Raw genomic sequence first — 22,463 nt, 5'->3', positions numbered from 1 at the left:
TTTAGATTCATTTAGATTTTGTTTTTTATCACAATTCATAACTATTTTAGATTTAATCAATTTAATGGTGAGTAAATATTTGCCTTATTTGGCAATGTGGTTGCAACAACATGTGCTTAAACAGTTTTTTATTTATTTCATTTTATGATTTTACCGCCTTTTGTTTCTTCGTGTCTTTTGATCCACCTTCCTCCAAACTGGCCTAGCAAGCAAAACATTTAGATTAGTTTTCGTCAAAGCATGGTCGACTCTTGTGGTCTTAAAAATTCTGTGCAATGTATTCAATCTGTATTCTTACTCGCAGTGATTAAGTTCGCGAACCTTCACGTATTCTACTTGTCTTCGATAAATATCTGTTTTCAAAACGACTAGAGAAAGGTTCCTTCATATCCAATTTCCAGTGGTCAACCGGCAAATATGTAAGAAAAATTCTTTTATCTCTTCTTCCTGAATTTGTGCATATACTTAGTCCGTTACTTTGCCACAATATGACAAAATTTACCACACTTAAAGTCTGAAACTATCGTCGTATTGTTGTAACTTTCGCTACCAGTAAAATCAAAACTTTAACGTACAGTGTGAACATAGTTTGAGGAATAATTTTTGTGACACATTTTGAGAACACGGCGATAAGATCCAAGTTTTTTTCCCCATTTTTATTAAAAGAATGATTGCAGTTTTAGTCCAAATTCCATGTAGAACCTAGAACCATTTAAACGGACATAGGACACGTTAGGCAGGCTTGGCCCCTCCCCTCTGAGACAAGCAGCTAGCAGTGACTGATATGGCTCTCGGACGGGGGAGGAGTCTCATGGGGAAACTTTTAAATTTTTTTGCTTTTTCATGTAAATTTTTATTTATCAAGCGAACAAATTGAGCTACAGGCAAATTTTAAAATGAACTTTAAGTTCAGCCCTATCCCCTTGAATTTGGGAATTTTTCTCTAGAAATGTATCCCTGACGGCAAAGCTGTAGAAATCAAGCCTCTCACAAGTATTATTAAAATTTATCTAATTATTGGGAAGTCGAATCTCGTAGATGTAATCTCGATTTACCGTATTCATCAGAAAGTTTTTGATAACAGTGTGGACATTGTTCACTTGTTACATTTGCAATTCAAGCGTAAACTTTTGAGAAAAAAATTTATAAAGGCGATTTTACTGCTTTTCACTTAACAGGAAGTAGGGGGAACTTGAAAACGGTATAAAATGTTCAGAGGAGGCACACTGTGGTGGAACGATTCAGCAAGATTGTTTGGACACATCTGATCATTGATCGCTTTCATTCCTTGTAGGCTGATCTGGTTAGAACTGTCTCTTCGTAAAACGCTCTCACTTGTACTTCACGTTCAGCGCTGCCCTGTTTACAGGACGCACGTTGCCGTGTATCTCTTCTGATTCGCGCAGACGCCTATTCTCACAAGCTCTTGGGGTTTCCGGGGGATAGGATATTAGCCATAACTACCGGTTGTCGTAGTAGATGGTCGTTCCATAGTCATTGGACCTGACTCCGTGAGCAGGTACCCGACATTTTTGCCAATTTTCCCGTGCATAAATTCGGTCGACGTAAATTCGGTCGACGCTCATTGCACCGTTTGCTTGATTTTGAACCAGTAATAAAGCCTTTTCTTCTTAAAAATAGAAAGCTGATGATCGAGATCCGTCATGCAGAGATGATTCTTTTCTTTCGGCACGGGAGAGAGAAGATTAGGGGAGCTGTGGTTTTTTTTTTTTTTTTCTTCCAGAGTTATTTTCACTTCCAGTTATTCCATTGACCGACTGGGAGGAAGCACTTGTTGTAACGATGGTCAGTGAAAGCGAATCCCTTGTAGTAGTATTTGCTAGACGTAGTAATCTCATCCAGACATGAAACTCGGGCGACTAGAGCGGAACTGACTGCGAAAATGTCTCACCAGTGTGGGAGAGAGTCTCTTGACTTGTTTCCTCCTTTTTATTTTTTAACACGTCCGTAATTATACAACCGGATTGTTATTTTTTTCGTTATAGAAACGTGAGAATAACGCCAACCCCAATCAGGATTTTTGACAGATTTGAGAAAAATGAAGTAGCCTGCAGTTGGGAACGTACATGCTTGCCGTATTGCATCCATCGTTTAAAGGCTCATTCCTGTCGGAAGCCGGCTGTATATTCGTAACAAACGAGTATGTAGGTTTCCCCACTAGCGCCTCGCTTTTGTTATCTAGGTTGATATATTGTTTTTTGTTTTTGGTCTTTGGCTGTTGTGACTCTGACGTTGAGTCCTCAATAAAAAAATATGAGGAAAAAATAGGGGAGGAGGAAGAGGATCTGAAGCGGACGGACAGCGGGAGGAGCGATCGCTGCAGTCCCGAAATAGATGGCACAGTAGGAGCGATGCTTACACAGCATAAGTCTTACACTCGTTGGGCGTCGTTCACCCTGTGGCAAACAAAAATAAAAATCCCGACCAACTCGCAGACAACAAAAATTTAGACACAAGGGGGAGTGCGACGACCGCCTTCGCACGCATACCAGTTTAGTTTCGCAGTCGCAAAGTTCACGTTCACCTGTCCGGCAGTGTGGGAATCTCCGGTTCTGCCCGTCCAAGTCGTCGAGTGTTGTGCTCTCTTCCATTTTTTTTTAATTTGTTTTTTGTTTGTCTTAAAATAGTGAAAAGGAGAACGCCATTGCCAACAATTAAAGAGGTATTCATCAAATGAAAAGCAAAATTTGGTTTAGTAGCTCTAAAACTTTTTTCAAGTGGAACAAATTGAGAGAAAATGTCGAACAATTGTCAGACACGACGAGATAGGAAGTTGTAAAGGGAACGTTCCCCCTCCTAGTCATTCGGCCTTGTTGTTTAACTTTTTTTTTTTTTTCAAGATCGTAATTTTCAGAAAATTTTGATTGCCGGGCGAAATGAAAGGATTTTTCAAGTTATTACATAGATACACACACACACAGACACACACGGACACTTCAGATCAAGTTGTAACCACTTGGGGAGGACCGCATCATCCACAGCGGTCGACTCCGGGCAATATCTAGAAAGTGAAACTCGTCGAGTGTGCCCGCTATAGTTTCCCACACATCTAGTGGAACAAAACGGCCTTTCGTCTCTCTTAGAAAGAAAAAAAAAAGAACCCATGTTGATTTTTTGTTGTTGTTGTTGTTGTTTTGAATAGGCAAGATCTCCGACATCAACTCGTCGTCCTACAAAAGATCGACGTGGTGTGTGTGTGGAACTTCTCTCTTTTCTCCCAGCACACAGACAGGCCTATACCCTTGCTGGAACATTTCACATTACTCGGAGGAAAAAAACGGAAAGAGAAAAGGGAGGAGAGAGAAAGTTTTTCTATTTCTTTTCTAGGCAGGAGCGAGCCAGCAGCTTCCAAGACGGGCAGTTCCTCTCGAACATGGAATAGTGTTCCATCAGTAGCTGGCCGAAGCACAACACACACACATGACTTGCTCTGTTACAAGTCATTTTCTTGGTGATCGTTTTCGTGCGTCATTTGAAACTGGAGAAACAACATCAACAACAGGATGTCTTATCGCGGCTACGTAAGTCACATCCCATTGTTTCCTTGAGTCGATTTCAATTATACGTGGTGGCCCTATCCCATTGTGTGCGCCAAGTCGGTCACGGTAATAACTCGTGACATATACGCGCGTTATTATTATTATTATTACAAGTCAGAGCCCATTCAATCTGACCCTTTTGCCCACCATTATAGTCGGTGACACATTTGGGTGCACAATTGAATAGCGCTGCATCGCAGTTATTATTGTAACGACGTCTCAGAGACAGTGGACACGCGTAGGGAAAGGTCATCCTCATTAACCGAAAAGGCAGCCCATTGGGCTACCCCCACCGTCAACCCACCACCATTTTCTTTCAGTGTATTTTTGGTTGCGTGGTGTGTGCTGTGGGTTGGTCGGCATTGGCGCCAAAGTCGTGTTGTATATTATTTGAAGAACCCGGTCATGTCATTCTTTTCCTCTTTTTTGTCTTTTTCTCTCTTCCGTGAGTAATTTAGAAAGAAAAACAAACTGGGTCTGCGTTGTTGTCGTCGTCGACGAATCGAACAAAGTGTCCAGGCTGTAGCACCCTGGGTAACTGTTCAGGCACTGATCAGCCGGGATGGGGGGGAGAGGCTAATGTGATATTATCACACTTGGTGAGTCAGTGTATTTACGTTTGCAGGATAATGCGTGAAGTATAGGGTCAGCTCAGACTTGTCTAGAGCGATGGAGAGAGAGAGAGAGATGGGGGTGTTTTTATTTCTCCCGAAACTGTTGGAACGGGGAAAAGTAGAGAGAGAAAAAAAAAGAGGTGCAGGAGACGGGAGCGCAGATCAGTTTGGGGAGAATATTTTCTCTTTTTTTTCTTCTTCTTCGGCCTTTCGACTGCCGGGTTTCAGTGTTATAAATACACACAACACCACCATCGCCCGCGTCGGCAGCGCGCTTCCTTCCCGTTCACAAAATAAAATAAAGAAAGAGGAGAAAAACGACTTTGCATACCGTTGACCCGGACAGCTAGAGCAGCAGCAGCAGCAGCTCTCTCGCTTTCTTCGTCTCTTCTCCCAACCGGATGAACAACATGGAAAAAAAAATAATCATAAAAATGAAAAAGGCCGTTTTGTTGTGTGTATTTTCAACGAAGGGAAATAGGGAAAAGAAGAAGAAGAAAAAAATCAAATAAAATACTGTAAATGTTGACGGCTGGATAGTCACAGCCCTTCTCCGTTTCTCACGTTCTCCATGTTGCCGGCGCTCCACTTTTAGGATTTCACCTTATTTTTTTTTCCCCTGTAGAGTGTATAATATTATCGCAGAGTCAATTTGACGGACCCGAGTATATTTTCGTTTTCTTTACGGCTATTGAGTGTTATAAGATCTGCGGTCGCTACCACCACCACCAGCATCCAAGCGGAGTGCCGAATAACAAAACGAAATCAAGTTATTTTTATTTCGATTTCCAATGGGTGACGACCGTGATTTATGGGAATGAAAGTTATCCTCGGATTACTACATCACAGACCACTGATTCCGCAGCTATACAGACGATGAGAACTCTTAATTTTTTTTACGAGCAAAACTGGCGGCGATCAGAGAGTTTCACCGGATCATTTTCCCAAAAAAAGAAAAAGAAAACGAACGTAACGATAACTTAAAAAAGAGAAAGAAAACAAACAAAAAAACGACAATAGGAAATTTGTTGTTGGTTAACTGCTCGGAATTTTCATTTAAACGTTCGAGTCAAAGAGATAGGACTTTTGGGATGTGATGAAACACACGACAGGACCCAACGACGGCCGGACATGTACAGGCGCAAACACGGAAGTGCGCGTTCCCTTTTCTCAACTCCCAATATCTTTTCTTTTCCCCGTTTCACTTCTGCTGGTTCCATTAGGAACTGGAACACTTTTGTGTACACGGGCTGGCAAGGGCAGGCTGACTGACGTTGGCAATCCAGCGTGATGGATCTGTATCCTGCGACGCTAATTAACGCTGCCTACACAAGAAACCAATGCCAGTTGCAGGGTATACGAGGGGTGCATATGTGTATAGGATCTTTTGTTGGGAGTCGTCGTCTCTCAATGGAACAAAAAACCCACACCACCCAACAAAAAAAGGGTGAGGACGAGTTTCGGGTGAGCCAGGAATTTCTGTCCGGTCGATTGATCTGTCAAAAAGACAAAAATGGGAGGGATCTGTATTTATACACAAACATCATTCATATCTTGATTATTTCATCTTCTATATTTGTGTTCACTTCTCATTCCATGCTTGTTTTTTTTTAATTTCTTGGGTTTATTAACCTTTTATTTTTTGACGCTTTGATACAACTCTTTATGTAGAGTTCTCCGTATTACGGCAGCTACTACTCTTCCTACAAGGTTGGGTTTATTTATGTGTACGCTTGTGTCTCGGCACACACACAAGTAGAGTTAGTTTTGATGTCTAACTTTATATTGCCGTGATTGCGATCGATAGTGAGTCGTACTTTATTTTTGTGAGTGCTGCTCTTGCACCATCAAATCTTTGTGTCGTGAATACATGCTTGTCGAATTTCGTCATAGCTGCTTCGACACCACTCCGCTTAGACTCTTTACAATACAATTACGTAACGCATGAATTTTTCAATAATTTTACACACACCCCCCGCTTTCCTTATTCCCGGCTATTATTGTTAAGTAGGAGAAAGCCTGTGCCATGGATAATTGTCGTGTAATTTTTACCTGAAAGGGACGACACACTTTCGGTTTCATTCTTCTAAAAATTGTTTTTTTTTTTTTTTGCTTCTTGTTGATTGTTGGGACAGAATAAAGCACCGGCCACTCCCACGAGAACTACAGCGGCCACCGGCGGCAATTCTTTCCGGTCATCGTTCTCGCCACTTTCGACCGCTTCTTCTTCTTCCAACGCCGGCACCGGTGCTGGCAGTCGGTACGGAAGCTCCCGGACAACCTACTCTGCGGCTTCCGGAAGCGAGGAGCCGTCGTCGGTCAGCAGCAGAAGTCGACAGAGAGATGCGCCAGAGACGCCAGCTTCCGCCAAAGTCTCTTACCAGGCCGGCGTCCAGGCCAATCGAATCTCTCCGAATTACAGTTCAACATCAAATCAGAGGGAGTCAAATAACGGGAGCAGTTCGACTGGATCTGGAGGAATATCATCCAGAGCAGAGCCGGGTAAATCCATCTATGGAACGACGGCCAGGGACAGCCGAGAAGTAGGATCCAGCAGATCGGGCATCGACCGGAATTCAACCCAATCCAGTGGCAATTCACAGTCGGCACAAGGCGGAAGTGGTGGCACTAATAATTCATTTTCGCTAGGTCGGAGCTCCAATTATGGAAATCTTTATAAATTGCCCAGCAGCTCCGCTACGGCCAGCAGTACCAACGGCAGCAGTAATTACGGCAATGGGTGGGCGGAGCGAAGTCCGTCTGGACGCAGCAGCCAGGACACATTAGCCAACAGCAGCAAATCCGGGGCTTCATCCAGAAACGGCGGTGCCGCACCATCTGCCGTGAGCGAGAGCAACTTGTTGTCGCCGTATGCGGCCGGCGGAGGCTACACTCGAAGCAAAAGTCGAGAGAAAGAGACGGAAGCGCCCAAGACGGAAGCATCCGGAAAAAGTGAATCGTCTTCGATGACTCTTCCGCGATCTTTCCGGGCTTACAATCAGCGAGGAAATACCAGCACGACCTTCCAGTCACCGTCGACTTATACGCCCAGGGTTCCCACTTCCTACGGCCGTTCGGCTAACACAACTTCGCGTGATTTGAGCTACGCAACCAAACCTGCAACTCAGCAGCCGACCGAAAGGTTATCGGCCTATCGGAGCATGTTCAGCGAGCCGGTGGCCAAGTCGCTTCCGGTTGTGTCGGTCGAGGAAATTAAAGAAATCCCACCGACGCCCAGCGAAGACGCCGTCAAATCCGATTCGGCCGAGTCGGAAGAATCCGACGAGGAAGAGGCGCCGGGAGAAACCCCTGAAGCAGATGTGAGTTACGTGGTTAGTCGAGGAACGTCTCCTATTCCTTCCAGCGAATCCATCCCATCCAGCAAAGCCAGTTTGCTTCCCATTTCCGGATTCATCCGCAGTCCCAAGGTGCTTCAAAGTCGTCTGCCTACCGTTGCCGCCCGGGAGGTGCAAACGGAAGAGCCGGATTCCATTCGTCCGAGAAGATTCGTGGGTTACACGGGATCGCCTCCCACTTACGGATCCGCCGCCGCAGCCTCCCGACCAGGCTCCTATACGGATCGCTACTTCAGCAAATACGTTGCGCCCTCGCGATACTCTTCCGGCACGAGTCCACCGGCGGAAGAGAAAACTAAATCGCCACCCATCAGCGGAACTCTTCACAAGCCCCCGATTCCGGTTCCGGTGGTTGGCAGCAAAGAGTACCGCAAATCAGCGCTCAATGTCGATCTCGACGACCAGCAAATCTCCGAGTTCCGCAAACGGCAGGAAGAGTTCCGCGAGGCTCAGCGAAGAGCCAAACGACAAGCCAGGAAGAATTCGTCTGGCGGGAGTAAATCATCCAGCGCTAGCCCGGGTCCGGTTGACCGTCGAACGCCGTCGGTAACTCCGGCGTCGTCGAGAAGGAATTCGGTCAACTCGGAAAAGGGCAGCACATCGTTGAGCCGCAGCTCGAGCGCCAAGATCCAGCAGCCGAAACAACAGCCCGCTGTCAGCCGCAGTCAATCGCGGCGGAAGGTCGTGACCAGCGCCAAGAATTCGAGCTCTTCTAGGTCTTCCAGCTGTTCGTCCAGCTCGTCGGGTGCGGAAGAAGCGGCGGTGGTGCCTGAGGAAATGACGAGCAGGATCAAATCCAAGAGTTCGAGTTCCGCTTCTTCGATTGGAGCAAGCGCTTCGCTCGCTCAGCCTGTCCGGAAGAGCAGCACGTCTTCAGAATCCATCAGTCGCCTCAGTCTGTCTCGAACGTCGGCTGAGAAAGTCTTAACACCGGCCTCTTCGCCCAGGAGATCGACATCGCTTCAGCCGTCTTCATCCTCCTCCTCCGCTTCCGCATCATCCAAGAGCCCCTCCAAATCTCGATCACCATCCGTCAATCCGTCAGCTGTTGTCCATTCGGATTCTCCTCAACTGGCCGTACAGCCGGCTGATGAATCGTCACGCAGTCAGTCAAGATCCTCGTCGGTGAACTGGTCGAAACTTCTGAAAATGACTCGTGGGCCGGAAGAGCGGAGTAGCACTTCCCCGGAATCTTTGGTGTCCAAGTCTTCCAGCTCTTCCCAGGGAAACCGGAAGGTCGTCTCTTCGCGTTCTCCTTCTTACAGCAAGATGATGCTGCGTTCGCCGGAAGCCGGAACGAGTGGCGGAACCCGTTCCGTGACTCGATCGCCTTCGGGAGCTGTCGCTGGACGAGTTCCAAGCAGAGCCGCATCATCAACGTCTCTGCCGCCGCCACCTTCCAGTTTGCCTCCGCCGAACCGTTCCGGCCGAACGACCGCGTCCTCGTCGCGAAGTCACATTCCATCGCGCAACGCTTCCGCCCGGAGCATAGCGCGCAGTTGCAGTACATCCACCGATTCGTCGACTTCGACCGAGTCGGATCGCGTTCAAAAGCACAGCCGCTCCGTTTCACGGATCAAGGACTCTGCCAATTCGTCGAAACGGAACAGTCTGGAGCCATCTGGTGGTGGCCTGGCCGAATCCTCGTCTTTCGCTTCCAAACTGGCCTCCTCTTTCGGCTGGTTGCGTAAACAGAATAGTGAAATTATCCCCTGGTGGTTGCCCAGCACCGACAATGTTCCCGCCATGGAACAGGAGGAGGAGGGCGAGGCTGCCGCTGGTGAACAGCAGAAGATAATGAAACCGGAAGAGTCCAGCACTTCTTCGGCCGACGAGACTCAGAGTTCGACCGAAGAGGAGACGGAAAGTACCGAGAACAAACGTGACGACACGGACGTTGAAGTCGATGATCTGCCGGCCGATTTGGGAATTCCCAAACTCTCAGGTGATTCCGAGCCAGCCGTAAGTATCGAGGCGGAATTGTCGCCGTCGTCGTCGCCGCTTCCGGTCAAAGAAACAGATGATTGCAGCCGGTCGGATGTGAATCATGAAGAGCTCGGAGACCGATATTCCCCCGACGGTTTCGAATGGCCGGAATGTCCAGCCACTCCGCCCATGACTCGAAGTTATCCTTTCTACCGTAGGCCGCCTTCTCCATATGATAACGTCAAACCGGACATCCCGGTAATGACCTCGACATCCATCCAACCATCGCCGAGCGGTTGTTCCATGAACACAGCGTGGGGTCTGGACGCCTTGCGAGCGCTAGAATCCCTGGAACCCATAAACATCCAGCCCCAAAAGTCCAAGTCTCCACTTAACGACTTTAGTAAAGACCAGGTAATTAAGGCGGAAGAAGAAGAAGAGGAGGATGAAGAAGGAGATGAAGAAGAAGAGGAAGAAGATGAAGAAGATGAAGAAGAACAAGTTAAAAAAGAAATCGAAATCAAACAAGAAGAAGAAGAAGATGTAGAAGAAGAAGAAGAAAGTGATGACAGTAGCGAAGAAGAAGAAGAAGGTATTATAATATCACAAACATTTCGATTTCTATTGTTGTTAACATCCCATGGCTATTGTTGATTCCATTGACAGGTGACCGTGACCAAGTTGAAGAAGAGTCAATAGTCAAAGACCAGGAAGAAACGGACTCGGAAAGCGTCGAGAAAAGGTATGTGATGTTTGTTTGTGAGTTTGCTTCCTCTTTCAGCGGACGTGAAACAACTATTCGATAATCTCGTCTTTCTCTTTTATTTTTTTTTTTTGTTTGAGGACTTAATATTTCTTATCTCATTTACTTTCCTTTTGTTCGTTTCTAGCGCATCGGCGGCCGTTCCATCAACAGCACCAGAGCAACAGGAGGTAAGCCAATTCCATCATAGTCTATTGAAATGACTCTAGGCGAATCATGTCCTGTAGGACTACCGTAAAATGAGCCGCTTTTGACATTTGGGTAAAAGCAAGAAGATTAACTGACATTTTTTTATATTTTATTTTTATTTTTATTTTTACTGCTGTTGATATCGGATGGCCCATATATATACTATACATAGAGTCGTCGCCAGGGCGAAGGAGAGAGAGTTTTCAAAACAAAGGGCCATCTTGACGCGTAGTGTAGCTCTGCTGCACCAGCAGACGGGGAGAGTAGATACCATCCGATTTTCGGGTCCTACCAGTTGAGTGTCGAACCCTATCCGATTAAGACGGCGCATTCGTTGTGTTGGGCTTGTTCTCTATTTTGCGTCTCTCCATGTTGTCACCGTCTTATACGCGCGAACAATTTCTCGTATAATTCTCGACCGGCGTAACAAAAATTTGGACTTACAAAAATGAGAATGGAGTGGTTCACCTGTCGGGTGCAGTTTGTCAACGATACCGATCCTTTGACCTACAGTAACACAAGTTTTCCGGAGCCCCCAAGGCCGCCCTTTCATTGTTTTAACGCCAATATTCCGCTTGTTAATCAATTGCCAGCCGTTCACCGTCTTCTTGGAGCTCCCCATCAGGTCATTTTTCTTTAATTATTATTATCTTCATTTCTCTCCCTTTTTTTAATAAAACAAAACAAAGTTTGTATATATGGTCTTGTTGTTGGAACTTTGAACCCCCAGAAAGTATCGACGATAACAGCCTCCCCATTTCAGATTAGGCCGGTGCTGTGCAGCTGTTGAGACGTTCATCGTTAACTTGGCTGGCGCTGGCCTGTCCGGTGCCACATTCAACACACTGCACAGCACACGGAACTAAAGGATGCGCTACCAAACTATACCCAGAAAAGAAAAGGACCCAAACAAAACAAAACTCTGACCGTCACAGTGTGCGCGAGCGCTAACCCGAGCGAAGATCCAGTTCAAAGATGTGTATACACACAACAGCAGCAGCAGGAGTATACCTTCCTACCTAACCCACCTATCTCTCTTTTAGGTTCCTTTCTTTCTTTCTTTCCTCCCCCCGTTCTCGGTATAAATGCCTCGTTCCATGAATAGACTAGCGTTCGGGAGCGGGAGCGTCGGCGTTATTTAGACGACCCAGTCCCGAGGAATCGGTTAGTAGTAGCAGAAAATGAAAAAGCAGAACACAACATCACACACCAGAGAAAAAGGCTTGAGCTAAAGGCGAGAACGGAGTCATCAACCCAAGCAGACGGCTCGGAAAACCTTCTTGTGTAGACTTTCTTTTCTCGTCTGTTATTCGCTAGGCAACGTGTTTAGGTTGTCATTAATGACACGTATTTTTTTTCTTCTTTCCCCCCATTTGCCAAAGATCTGTTACGTACCACTGAAACGGAATCTCAGCCTCGGGAGTTGCTTGGTTGGTTGCGTGCTGCGGTGCGCAACCGAATACTTTGTAGCGGCAGTAGTAGCACACACAGCAGCAGCAGCAAACCTAGACTCTCCTTCTCGTGTTCTTGTTTTGAATAAAGCTAGCAGCTAACTCCTTTTTTTTCCCTTCTCCTTCCATCGTCTATATACACACGCGCAAAAAAACAGGGATCGGTGACCGAAATGAGTCACTAGGACTCGTCCAAAAAAAATAATAAAAATAAAAAAAATGTCGACTCGTTTTTCTTCGGAACCTGAAAGCGCAACAAATTAAAAAAAAAAAAGGGGGCGCTGCTGCCGTCGTCCCGGCTGTCGCTTTTATTATCAAAAGCAAACACAAAAGCCCCACTAAAACTCCAAAACAACAACAGCTAAAACTCCCAAAAAGAAAAAGAAGAAAAAAAAGGGGTTTCAAGCGCCTCCGCGACCTTTTGAACATCAACAGCTAACCATTATCTTGTGTCTTTCTCCCTCCTGCTGCTATCTCCCCACTGGAATCGCACTGGAAATTCGCTGGTTTTCTTTCTTGAGGGAAAACCGATAGAGAGAGAGAGACAGGCATTGACGACACGAAATAGAATGAAACCAAAGTATTTTTTACCTCAAATGTCAGCGACCTGTAAAGCGCGCGCGGCCTTGTCGTTTTCCTCTTCTTTCATTTCCCTGGAGGAGGTGGAGCTGCTGGAATCGCATGACTCATTGTTATTCGTTGGATTGTGAACTTTTTTATTTTTATTTTTTCTCTCTTTTTCCGTTGTGTCTTGTCTATACTTATTATTATTATTTTGTCTGCCTCCGGTGCAGCTGGGAGACGCCACGTTTCAGGTGTACAAGGATGGCGACTATGGCAACTACCTGGACGTGGAAGCCACACTTAATGAACAATCTGAAGAGCTCGAAGGTTTCCTAGAAAAGTAAGTAGGCCTTGTGGTGATGATTATTACGGTATTATCTCTTCTGGTTGCCAAATTGGCTTTCGTTGAAACAAGTTTGAACTAGTCCAGTGTGTTCAAGTTCGTTCATCCTCGTCCAGATGACGAGGGATTGATTTATGTCCTTGTTTATTGGCTTGATGAAGCCGGACGCCAAGTAGACGACGGTCAAGAGCATTCGCTAGAGTTTGCTTTAGAATCTGCTGTGTTTCTTTTTCTTTAAAATCGTTTCAGACGTGCGAAACGGTCCTGTCCGCGATGGTGGCAATCAATTTATTGGTTTGGGTTAAGAAAACGAAGCGAATAAACAAAACCATCGGGGAAGTTAGTGGGCTAGGACCTTGACTACAGCAGTTGCGCACGCTCTGGGACCTCTTTTGCTGGGCAGCAACACAAGGCAGCCCATATACTTTGGGTGATAAATCACTGCCGTTATTCCAGAGAGAACTTTTGCCCTGTTTACGCTATGAGCGAAACATCCGGATCGGAATGCGGGCTGCGCCAATCCCCAGTGCAATTTAGCCGTGCACATCTGCTGCTCGTGAATCGGTCGATACGCTTGTAATTGAAAGAATTTGTCAGAATTCCATATTTTTGTTTTTATTTCTTTTATTTTTACTTTGTCAAAATTTCAAAATTTTTCCAGAAAATGAAAGTCACTGAGCACTCAAACGAAAAAGCACGACAGCATTTGTTTTGAGCTTTCTACGGCATTTTTGAGCGGTTTAGAAGAACAACCGTGAACTGGTCGAAATCAATCCGTCAATCTCGGTATCGGTAGACAGTCGACATAAATCAGAGCGAAAGGTATTTAGTTAAATATGTGGCGGTTGGTTCTAAAAACAAAACAAAAAAAAAAGGGGGGGGGGAGAGAAACAGGAGAGGACTCGTTTACCAGCTTAATGTCTTTTGAGGAGACGGAAGGGGGCAAAAGAAAAGTCGCGGCGGGCGCCCGACCTACTTTGTCAAACCGGTGTAGGCGAACGAGTCTTTCCCCCTGCTGGGATATACTCTCAGTTCCGGCGATCCGCTGCTTCTTTTTTTTTCTTCTTTTCCTCTTTGAAAGTGAAAAGTGAAGAAGTATAGTCGATCTCGCCACTGTCTCTCCAGTCTATTTACGTACCAACAACGACGTAAACAGAGCACGTGTCAAATTTGCCTATCAAAACACATCAGGGAAAAAAGAAGAAGAGCTGGTCTATACTCTGAATGAGTTATTAAAGTATAGCGCATCACAGTTGAGATTTTTACTTACCGCCCTATGTTTTGTAACAAATTTTGTGTTTTTTGTTTTTTTGTTTGACAGCCGGAAGAACTCGATCGTACTCCGAACGCAGCTGTCTGTCAGAGTGAACGGCATCATGGGTAAATGCAGTCTGAAATTCTCATCAATGAATTTACTAACTCTCATAATATTTGTTTCTCTTTTGATTGTCCAACATTTTTTCTTTTGGGGACGATATAGACAAACTCCTCCACTCGGAAGGCAAAGAATTACGACGAGCGCTTTTCTCCTTGAAGCAAATCTTCCAGGTGGGTTTATATTTAGAGTTGAAACAAGAAGGAAAAATCGCTGCAAAACCACGAAGGAGTCACCTCGTCTCTAGATTGTGTTTACACTGGGGCGGTGTATAGTGTACTAGGCTACTATAGTTGAGATCCCGTGAGCGGATCTTCTTATAGTTGTCTGTTGATACAACCCGCTGACCTGCTTAACGTCAATCGTCAAGATCTTATATAGACTTGCACCCCTTTCTTTTTCTTCACTTTCAAACTGGTCCCCCTAGCTCCATTTTTATCTGACTCTCTCATTTCTTTTTTTCGATGGATGCGCAGGAAGACAAAGATTTGGTACACGAATTCGTTCAAAACGACGGTTTAGCCTGTCTTATCCGAGTGGGTCATACCGCCGACCAGAACTTTCAGAACTACATCCTCCGCGGTATAGTACTTGAGCATTCCATTGTTTCATAAAAGCTTTCCATTAATGCTCATTCCTTGTTGTCTCTATTTTCTCTTTCGGTTATTATTATTTGATTTTGTTATTTTTATTGCTTTCTCTTTTTTCGTTCCTGTTTCCATCGTTACCGTCTATCTAGCTCTGGGCCAAGTGATGCTCTACGTTGACGGAATGAACGGCGTCATGGAGCACAACCCGACCGTCCAATGGCTCTACTCGTTGATTGCGAGTAAATACCGTTTGGTGGCCAAGACGGCCCTGAAATTGCTCCTCGTATTCGTTGAATATGTGGAAAGCAATTGCCAGCTTTTGGTTAAGGCAATCGAAACGGTGGATTCCGGCCAAGGTAAACCCATTTGTCTATTATATTACTTCGTTGACAGCATCACTTGATCGACTTGGAATAGAGCGGTGACACAAACCAAATGCATCGCACTGCTGTGTGTGTGTGTGTGTGTGTGCAACTGCGTCATCAGGGGGGTTACGTGTGCGCTCCAAATAATAACATGTGCATTTTCCAGCCACGGAGTGCTCGAGAGTCTTAATTGATTTGGTGTCTGACACAGATTCCAAGCCGTGGAGCAGTCTGATGCGATTACTGCAAGAGCGCGACTCGTCCGACTCGGAATTACTCGTCTACGCCGTCACGCTCATCAACAAAACGCTACACGGTCTCCCGGATCAGGACTCGTATTACGATCAAATAGAAAATTTAGAAGCTCTTGGAATGCAGCAGATTGTCACCAGGTATAATATGGTCTTCATTCATTTACATGGTCGTTTTCATAAAACTAAATGTTCAATTTTCAAAGGTTTGTGTCGAAACCGGAAGGTGATGCAGATTTGATCCAACAACTGGAAATTTACGAGCATCAATTGAAGCAAGAAGATGGAGAACCCTACGTCAATTTGGACTATTCAAATCAACACAGGTGAAATTCTGGAAAGAATTGAATAGAGAATAAATCATTTGATCATTTGTTTTCTGAAAAATAATAGTCGAGTGCCACGCAGTGGCCGTTCAAACCACAGATCTCCTCGCCATCCGTCTAACCAAACTCAACAAGGGAACAAGAGTAAGAATAACTAAATTGAACAACAATTGCCTTCATTAGTAGATGTGGTTTTTTTTCCCCTAGGGTTGAACTCATTCCAATTGCTCCAGACGGTCACTGGCGATGGGAAAAATCAAGAAGAAGACATCTCTAGTGGTGAGGAGCATGGAGCTATTGTAAGAAAGCTGACGGCTTCTCAGTCTAAGAAGCATCTCACTTTGTTGGCCAACGAACTGGCCGACAAGTCGTTCAATCAATGGAGTTCTTCTTCCTCCGAGTCTTCATGCTCCATGGAAGACGTTAAGCAACATATGTTGAATGGCTCTAAATCTCATGTAGATTTGAAAGGTGAATTCTACACAATTAGATAATTAAAAGTAGATGTAAGACGTTCTATCGCGTTGTTCTAGACGTCAATGACGTGGGCGTCACTCCGGCCCTGCGTCGTAGAAGGGAACGAGCTGAGCGGCAGCGATCCTTGATTCGCGAACAGGAAGATGCTGCTCGTATGTCGCCATCACAAATCGAAGAACCTTTTGAAGATAGCAGCACCTCATTTACAAGTAAGTGCAAAACAAAATGGTGTATAATGGGCTGGTTCTCAATCCGGTCTTCTAGTTTCAGTCCCAAAAGTGATAACCGTAGCTGATGTGGCCGATGAGAATCGCCGTAATGTCGACCTGACTCTAAACATGCCTCCAATCAGTGAACGCATCTCGAATTTGCAAAAGGAAAAAGACAAGGACAATATCGATCGCAACTTGTTGGATATATCTCGTGAGGCCTCAGTTAAGGACCTTACCGAACGTTTACAGGTAAAACGCAAAATCGCCTTTGGGATATGTAACGTTTTAATCCATGGCTTTACGCTGTCTGGTCATTTTTCGACAGGCCAATCACATTTCAGCGAATCCCACGTCGCCTACCGAAGAGAAATTCAACCGGCTAGGAGATTTGAGTGGAATTATTTCTAAAGCTAAAGAGGAATTGACCAAATCGAAATCGCGTCACGATCTGCGTAACTTGGAGCAGAACACGGCACTTTCACCCACCGGCAAAGCCGAGTCCAAGAAATCGGAAAACGAATTGCACTGGGAGAGTTTGTTAGAGACGTTGGATAGGCCATTGCAGATTTGCGATCTGGACTTTACCGATCTTCACCTAGAAGAAGATAGCGATCCGTTGAATCCTTCCGTCAGAGTGAATGCTTTTGGACCTCCACCACCCCCACCGCCGCCCAACCTGAATGGTGTTCCTCCACCTCCAATGCCGGGGCTGATGCCACCCCCTCCTCCGCCATCAAAATCTGCTTTACCGCCACCTGTTTTCTTTGGTGTCCAACTGCATCACAACGGGACCGAACCAACTTCTTCAAACACTTTGATGAAACAGAAGAAAACGGTCAAGCTATTTTGGAGAGAAATTCGTGAGGATCAGCTCAGTTTGATTAAGGGACCTACGTTATGGGATGAATTGCATCCGGTGGCCGTCGATACCAAAAACTTGGAACATTTGTTCGAGTCGCGCTCCAAAGATCTGATAACTAAGGTCAGAAACGCTAATCTTATTTTGATGATTTTTATTTTTGATTTATTATTATTATTTTTTTTTTTGTTTGTTTGGTTGGCTATTATTAACTACTAAAATTTATTCGCGAGTTATTTACTAATTCCTTTCTTTTGTTACATCTTGGCTTCTGTATTTTTCCACGGCGGCTCAACCGATTATCTCACTCGCTTAATCAACAATGTAAAAACGTGCAGGAGGTGAGCGCCGTAGTCTAACACGTTTTCTAACGTTTTTACCGCCCAACTAAATCTCATAGTAATTCATTGTCTAAATCAAATTACATTCATCACTTTGCTTTATCGTACAGAAACAACAAGAAGCTACAAAGAATAAGGAGCTGATTGTATTGGATCCTAAACGATCCAATTCTATTAATATCGGTATGACTAAATTGCCCCCGCCAAGAACCATCAAAACCGCTATTCTCAAGATGGATTCGACTATCATCAACCGTGAAGGAATAGAGGTAATTAGGATGAGGATCCTTTAGTCTAATCTCTGTAAAAAGTTCTTCGATTTTTAACCACGTCTTTGTTACCATAGAAACTCCTTACTATGTTGCCGACGGATGAGGAACGCGCTAAAATTCAAGAAGCGCAATTAGCTAGCCCGGAATTGCCGTTAGGTAGTGCGGAACAGTTTCTTCTCTCCCTAGCTTCGATCACTGAATTGGCAGCTAGATTGAAGTTGTGGCTATTCAAATCGGATTATGAAAACATGGAGAAGGTAACACTTTTGCTTATTTTTTTCCAAATGGTGTACTTATTATTCACTACTTTCGAAAATAGGAACTGGCCGAGCCTCTAATGGATTTGAAGCAAGGAATTGAAATCTTGCAATCCAACGTGACTTTCAGAGCCATTCTGGCAACTTTACTGGCTGTGGGAAATTTTCTTAACGGGGCTGAAGTAAGTTGCCAATTCATAGAAAGTTGATTGAATAATTTGCTGACACTGTCAAAATTCCAATCTAGATTAAAGGTTTCCAAGTAGATTATTTAGCGAAAGTGCCTGAAGTTAAAGACACGGTGCACAAGCACTCGTTGTTGCACCATCTGTGTCACATGATCATGGAGCAAAATGTCGAAACGACGGACCTTTATTCAGAAATTGGAGCAGTGACGCGAGCTTCTAGGGTAGACTATGACGAATTGGCTGCAAATCTCAACAAGATGGAAGAGGACTGCAAGGCTTCATGGGATCATTTGCGAGCCATAGCTAAACACGACGGCAACACTACTATGAAGATCAAGTATTCAATTTCACGTTTGATTTAATCGGTTTCATCTTTTCATTAATTTTACCGTAATTTCGCTGTCAAAGGATGTCGGAATTTCTAACTGACTGCGCTGAAAGAATCATGGTAAAAGAGTACTAAACATATACATACATTCTTAAAAGGTTATTTTCTAATTACTATACATTTTTTAAATACTTTTTTGTAGGTGGCAACAATAGTGCATCGGCGCGTGACGAATAGGTAATAAATACAATCTCCCACCAAGACTAGAATTTTTTAGTGAAGCGTAAGACTCATTTTTGAAAAATCTGTTACATAACTTGCTTCAGATTTCGGAAATTTCTGTTATGGTTGGGAACACCTCCGGCCCAAGTTCGTGAAACGAAGCCGGGCACATTTTGTCGAATCGTATCCGAATTTGCTCTTGAATATCGAACGACTCGCGATCGAGTTCTCCAGCAAATGGAGAAAAAGGCAAATCACCGTGAAAGAAGCAAAACTCGGGGCAAGATGATAACTCAAATTGGCAGCACCAACGGTTTGAATAGTTTGAGTAGTTACGATTCGCCTGTCACATATCGAACCAAGGAAGATCGGGCAGATGCAGAACTCCGCCAGCTTCTCGGCAGTGACATTTCCGACACAGAATCTATGCGCACAGGAACATGGGGACGATCGCGGAAATCAAGTAATTTTGCCGTTATTTTACTGTTTGAATAACAAATTTAATTAATTCGTTTTTTTTTTTTTAAATTCTAGTGGGCTTGGGACGCAGTACATCGATTCGTGATGATTACCTAACTGATGCGGTGACAGATGGTGACGATGAGATTCTAGAAAGTCTTGTCAAGACTGCCACGCGAACCACTACTCATCCACGCGAACGGAAACGAAGCAATCGTCAACACAATCACGCTGACCGAAGCTCCGCACGTAATTAACCGCTTTCAATACTTTAATTTATTTGTTAAGAAGGTTATAAAATAACACATTTGGCTGCTCTATCATTTTGGGTTACACATTTTTTAACAAAAACATTTCTGGTGTTTGAGTATTTCGGTTATGGGGTAAACTCAATGGCTTCTATTCTTTTTTCTCCTTTCTTTTTTCTCTTTCATTTTCCCCTTGGCTTGGCTGTAGTCAAGCGTTCACGGACTCGCGACAACAACGTCTTTCAACCACTGCCTGAAGAAAGTCGGCATTGAAACTACTCTTCCTTTCGCTAAAGCTTCATATTTCACCGTAAATTTCAATGATTTCCCCCAATTTCTTTGCTATTATAACCTGGATACTTTCTTTTTTTCTATTTTGGTTACATTTTTAGTGAGGAGGACGCGAAAGCACGGATTGTCTGAAGAGGATCGCAAATATCTAATAACGCTGGCAGCTCAGGTCGCCGCTGCTTGATCCTTCGTCTATACTGCACTTCTAGTCTCTTCATTTTATTTCCGTTTTTTTTTTTAATTCTTATGACAAAATTCGTGGTTGCGTAATTCATTTTGAGCCGTAGGAGAGATTTGATCTCTTAACTGAAGTGTCCGCTAGAGAATGAAGAATTTTGTTTTTTTGCGATTGCGTCTGTCGCCTCTCATTTGCAATCGGTAAAAACTTAGACCACCTACGCACCACCTCAGCAGCTTTCTGTCCCCTAGACCATTTGAAAGAAAAATAGCTTTCAGGCGATAAAAAAAAATTGTCATTAGGATTTCCGTCACCATTCATTAGAGCACTTGCCTTGTGATCAAGTCTACCATAGCAAGTCAAGCTCGGGCAGCCAGTGGCTTTACCTAGTGTAAATTGTCTGGGTTGTGCTTCTTAGAAGTAAAATGCGTTACCAAAGTAATTACGCGTGATGTGCCTCGACGTGTGAACCTTGTCCATTGTATTCATGAAAAGAGAAATACATAATACATGTTTTATAACAAATAACATAATGTCGAAAAATAGTTTGGGCTCAAAGTATGGCGAAGTTGAGGAAAATTATGATTTGAGACGTGAAATAGAACAGGGATCCTTATTTTCCTAGTTAACACAGTTAACTTCCGCACAAAAACGGCATCTATTGGGGGTCAGAGGAGTGAGAAAACGACAGTTTCTTCGTCTGCTTGAGTTGCATACATTTGTGATGAACTCATGAACAGAACAAACGGTTTATCTCATCTCGTGGTCTCGTTGACAAGTGTAGACTGAGTGAGAGTCAAGTTATTTCACGACGAGTTCTGTTGTATTGTATGTGATTTGTTAATGATTTTTAATGTGATTTGTAAAAGTGTCACAAAGAGACTTAACTATTTTATAATAATGCTATGACGTCCGAAGCCGATCATAGTGTGGAAGTAATATGCAGACCGGTATGCTGGGAGATGTGGACCTCGAACAATTTCTTTTTCCATAAGTAAGTCGTAATCAATTTACTTTTTCAATCGAACGATGAACTCGAGATCATTCCTGTGCACTGTGGTAAAAGAAACTTGTCGGTGTAGTAGCCTTAAGTACATAGTATCCCAAAATGTGGAAAAGAAGCGATATGCCGTGTTCTAATCGGTTCTAATCAGTGATGTGTTGTGCTCTTTTTTCATGGTTAATATTGATATTTAAAATCGATAAAAGGCAGTATTTGATTCAGTAGATTTATTTCGTGCGTGAGGCCATTTTACAGCTGGATATGTAAAATCCGACAAGTCCATTATACGTTAAATTGCTGTGAGATTGCCGGTCTAATTAAATTCACAGAATATTTAAAAAGCGTCGAGTTTTTGGTATTTCAATTGAACTCGGTAGCAGTTGATTGGTGATTCCTTGCTGCTTTTTTTCTCAATTTTCGTGCTAACATTGATGTTGTTTTGCGAAGAATAAAATGCTAAATTTTGTGATTTATTAAATGAAAGGATTGACTCAATGATTTTTTTCATCAGCGTGCTTGATTCGGAGTAATAACTATATTAGACTAAATAGTATACGAATTAACGTATCTGTGTGCCAAGTTTTCCAATTCGTCAGAATTTTATCCCCTTCCTTGTCGGGTTAAAATTCAATTTCTCAAAGTCCATTTGTTTTTCCCATGGAAAATTATCATTTCTCCTAAAAAAGTTAGGAAGGACAAGGCACATCCGAAAGCTAAAACAGCAAAAGCCCCTGTCAAATTGGTCAAAGACAATCGCACCAGGGGCTTTTCCTTATTCTTGTTTTCACCGCCATTTTTCCTGTCGTCATAGCAAGGCTTAGAATTTGGCTCATACCAGTTCTGCCACAAAGATAGTAATCCTAATTCAAAAAGACGCGCGGTTCTGCAAAAAAAAAAAAAAAACCAACAAACAGATAATAACGAAAATAATAAAAATACTCATCGCAACACCACAGGATATTCACAATGCTATAAATTACCCTCGATTGAATTCCTCCAGATAAGGGCTGTGTTTAGCTAATCCCCAACCGACAACCTGTTGAAATGTTTGGGTAAATTAGTTATATGGTATATTAATTAAAATATGTATAATTAGTTAATCAACGGACAACCTGCTTCATTAATGGGTCTTCTCCAGCTATAGTCAATTTGCACTGCCGCGTTTCCATGTAATCTTTTCTTATGGCGGCTTTTAATCCTACTACAGACTGCCCATAATTAATATAACAATTAACTTTTAAAAAAAGCACACTTTACTACATGCTACCGTACATATACTGTTATTTTTTTTTTTTTAAATTATTGAATTTTTCACTTACGTTTAGGTAAACGTAACGGGGTGGCAAAGATTTTACTAGATCGACACATTGCTGAGTGAAGAGACATCTCGAATTGGTATGTGCTGTCAATTTGTCCTTCATTGCCTTATACAATCCTTGTTGTGACGACTACAGA

General features: G+C 43.8%; 1 protein-coding gene across 6 annotated transcripts; it reads left to right on the top strand.

Annotated features, from left to right (window-relative positions):
* The first annotated feature begins 342 nt into the window (after positions 1 to 342).
* Positions 343 to 20,533, top strand: LOC124310819. 6 transcript variants are annotated; one of them, XM_046774853.1, is made up of 28 exons: positions 2,511 to 2,683; positions 3,164 to 3,542; positions 5,846 to 5,884; positions 6,310 to 6,763; positions 6,824 to 10,048; positions 10,123 to 10,198; positions 10,347 to 10,389; positions 12,654 to 12,763; positions 14,088 to 14,146; positions 14,247 to 14,314; positions 14,618 to 14,723; positions 14,881 to 15,087; positions 15,308 to 15,488; positions 15,554 to 15,673; positions 15,741 to 15,817; positions 15,881 to 16,144; positions 16,207 to 16,359; positions 16,415 to 16,611; positions 16,688 to 17,345; positions 17,671 to 17,831; positions 17,909 to 18,091; positions 18,154 to 18,273; positions 18,339 to 18,616; positions 18,688 to 18,727; positions 18,810 to 18,844; positions 18,934 to 19,292; positions 19,364 to 19,537; positions 19,929 to 20,533. In XM_046774853.1, exons 2-28 carry the CDS (start codon positions 3,525 to 3,527, stop codon positions 20,009 to 20,011), a joined length of 7,488 nt encoding a protein of 2,495 aa, XP_046630809.1. In that variant the 5' UTR covers positions 2,511 to 2,683; positions 3,164 to 3,524; the 3' UTR covers positions 20,012 to 20,533. The 6 variants fall into 6 exon arrangements, with proteins under 6 accessions (XP_046630804.1, XP_046630809.1, XP_046630808.1 ...); XM_046774852.1 differs by having other exon boundaries at positions 6,310 to 6,766; XM_046774850.1 differs by adding an exon at positions 19,745 to 19,846 and having other exon boundaries at positions 2,512 to 2,683; positions 6,310 to 10,048.
* Positions 20,534 to 22,463: the final 1,930 nt, after the last annotated feature.

Source organism: Daphnia pulicaria, chromosome 8, assembly GCF_021234035.1.
Source record: "Daphnia pulicaria isolate SC F1-1A chromosome 8, SC_F0-13Bv2, whole genome shotgun sequence".
NCBI classification, from domain to species: Eukaryota; Metazoa; Arthropoda; class Branchiopoda; order Diplostraca; family Daphniidae; genus Daphnia; species Daphnia pulicaria.
The sequence above is the reverse complement of the archived record's forward strand: the minus strand, read 5'-3'. Positions and strand labels throughout refer to the sequence as shown.

Coding starts and splice junctions, on each gene's coding strand:
- LOC124310819 (XM_046774848.1), top strand. Junction 15,674..15,740: donor GACTATTCAAATCAACACAG/GTGAAATTCTGG, acceptor GAAAAATAATAG/TCGAGTGCCACGCAGTGGCC. Junction 15,818..15,880: donor AACTCAACAAGGGAACAAGA/GTAAGAATAACT, acceptor TTTTTCCCCTAG/GGTTGAACTCATTCCAATTG.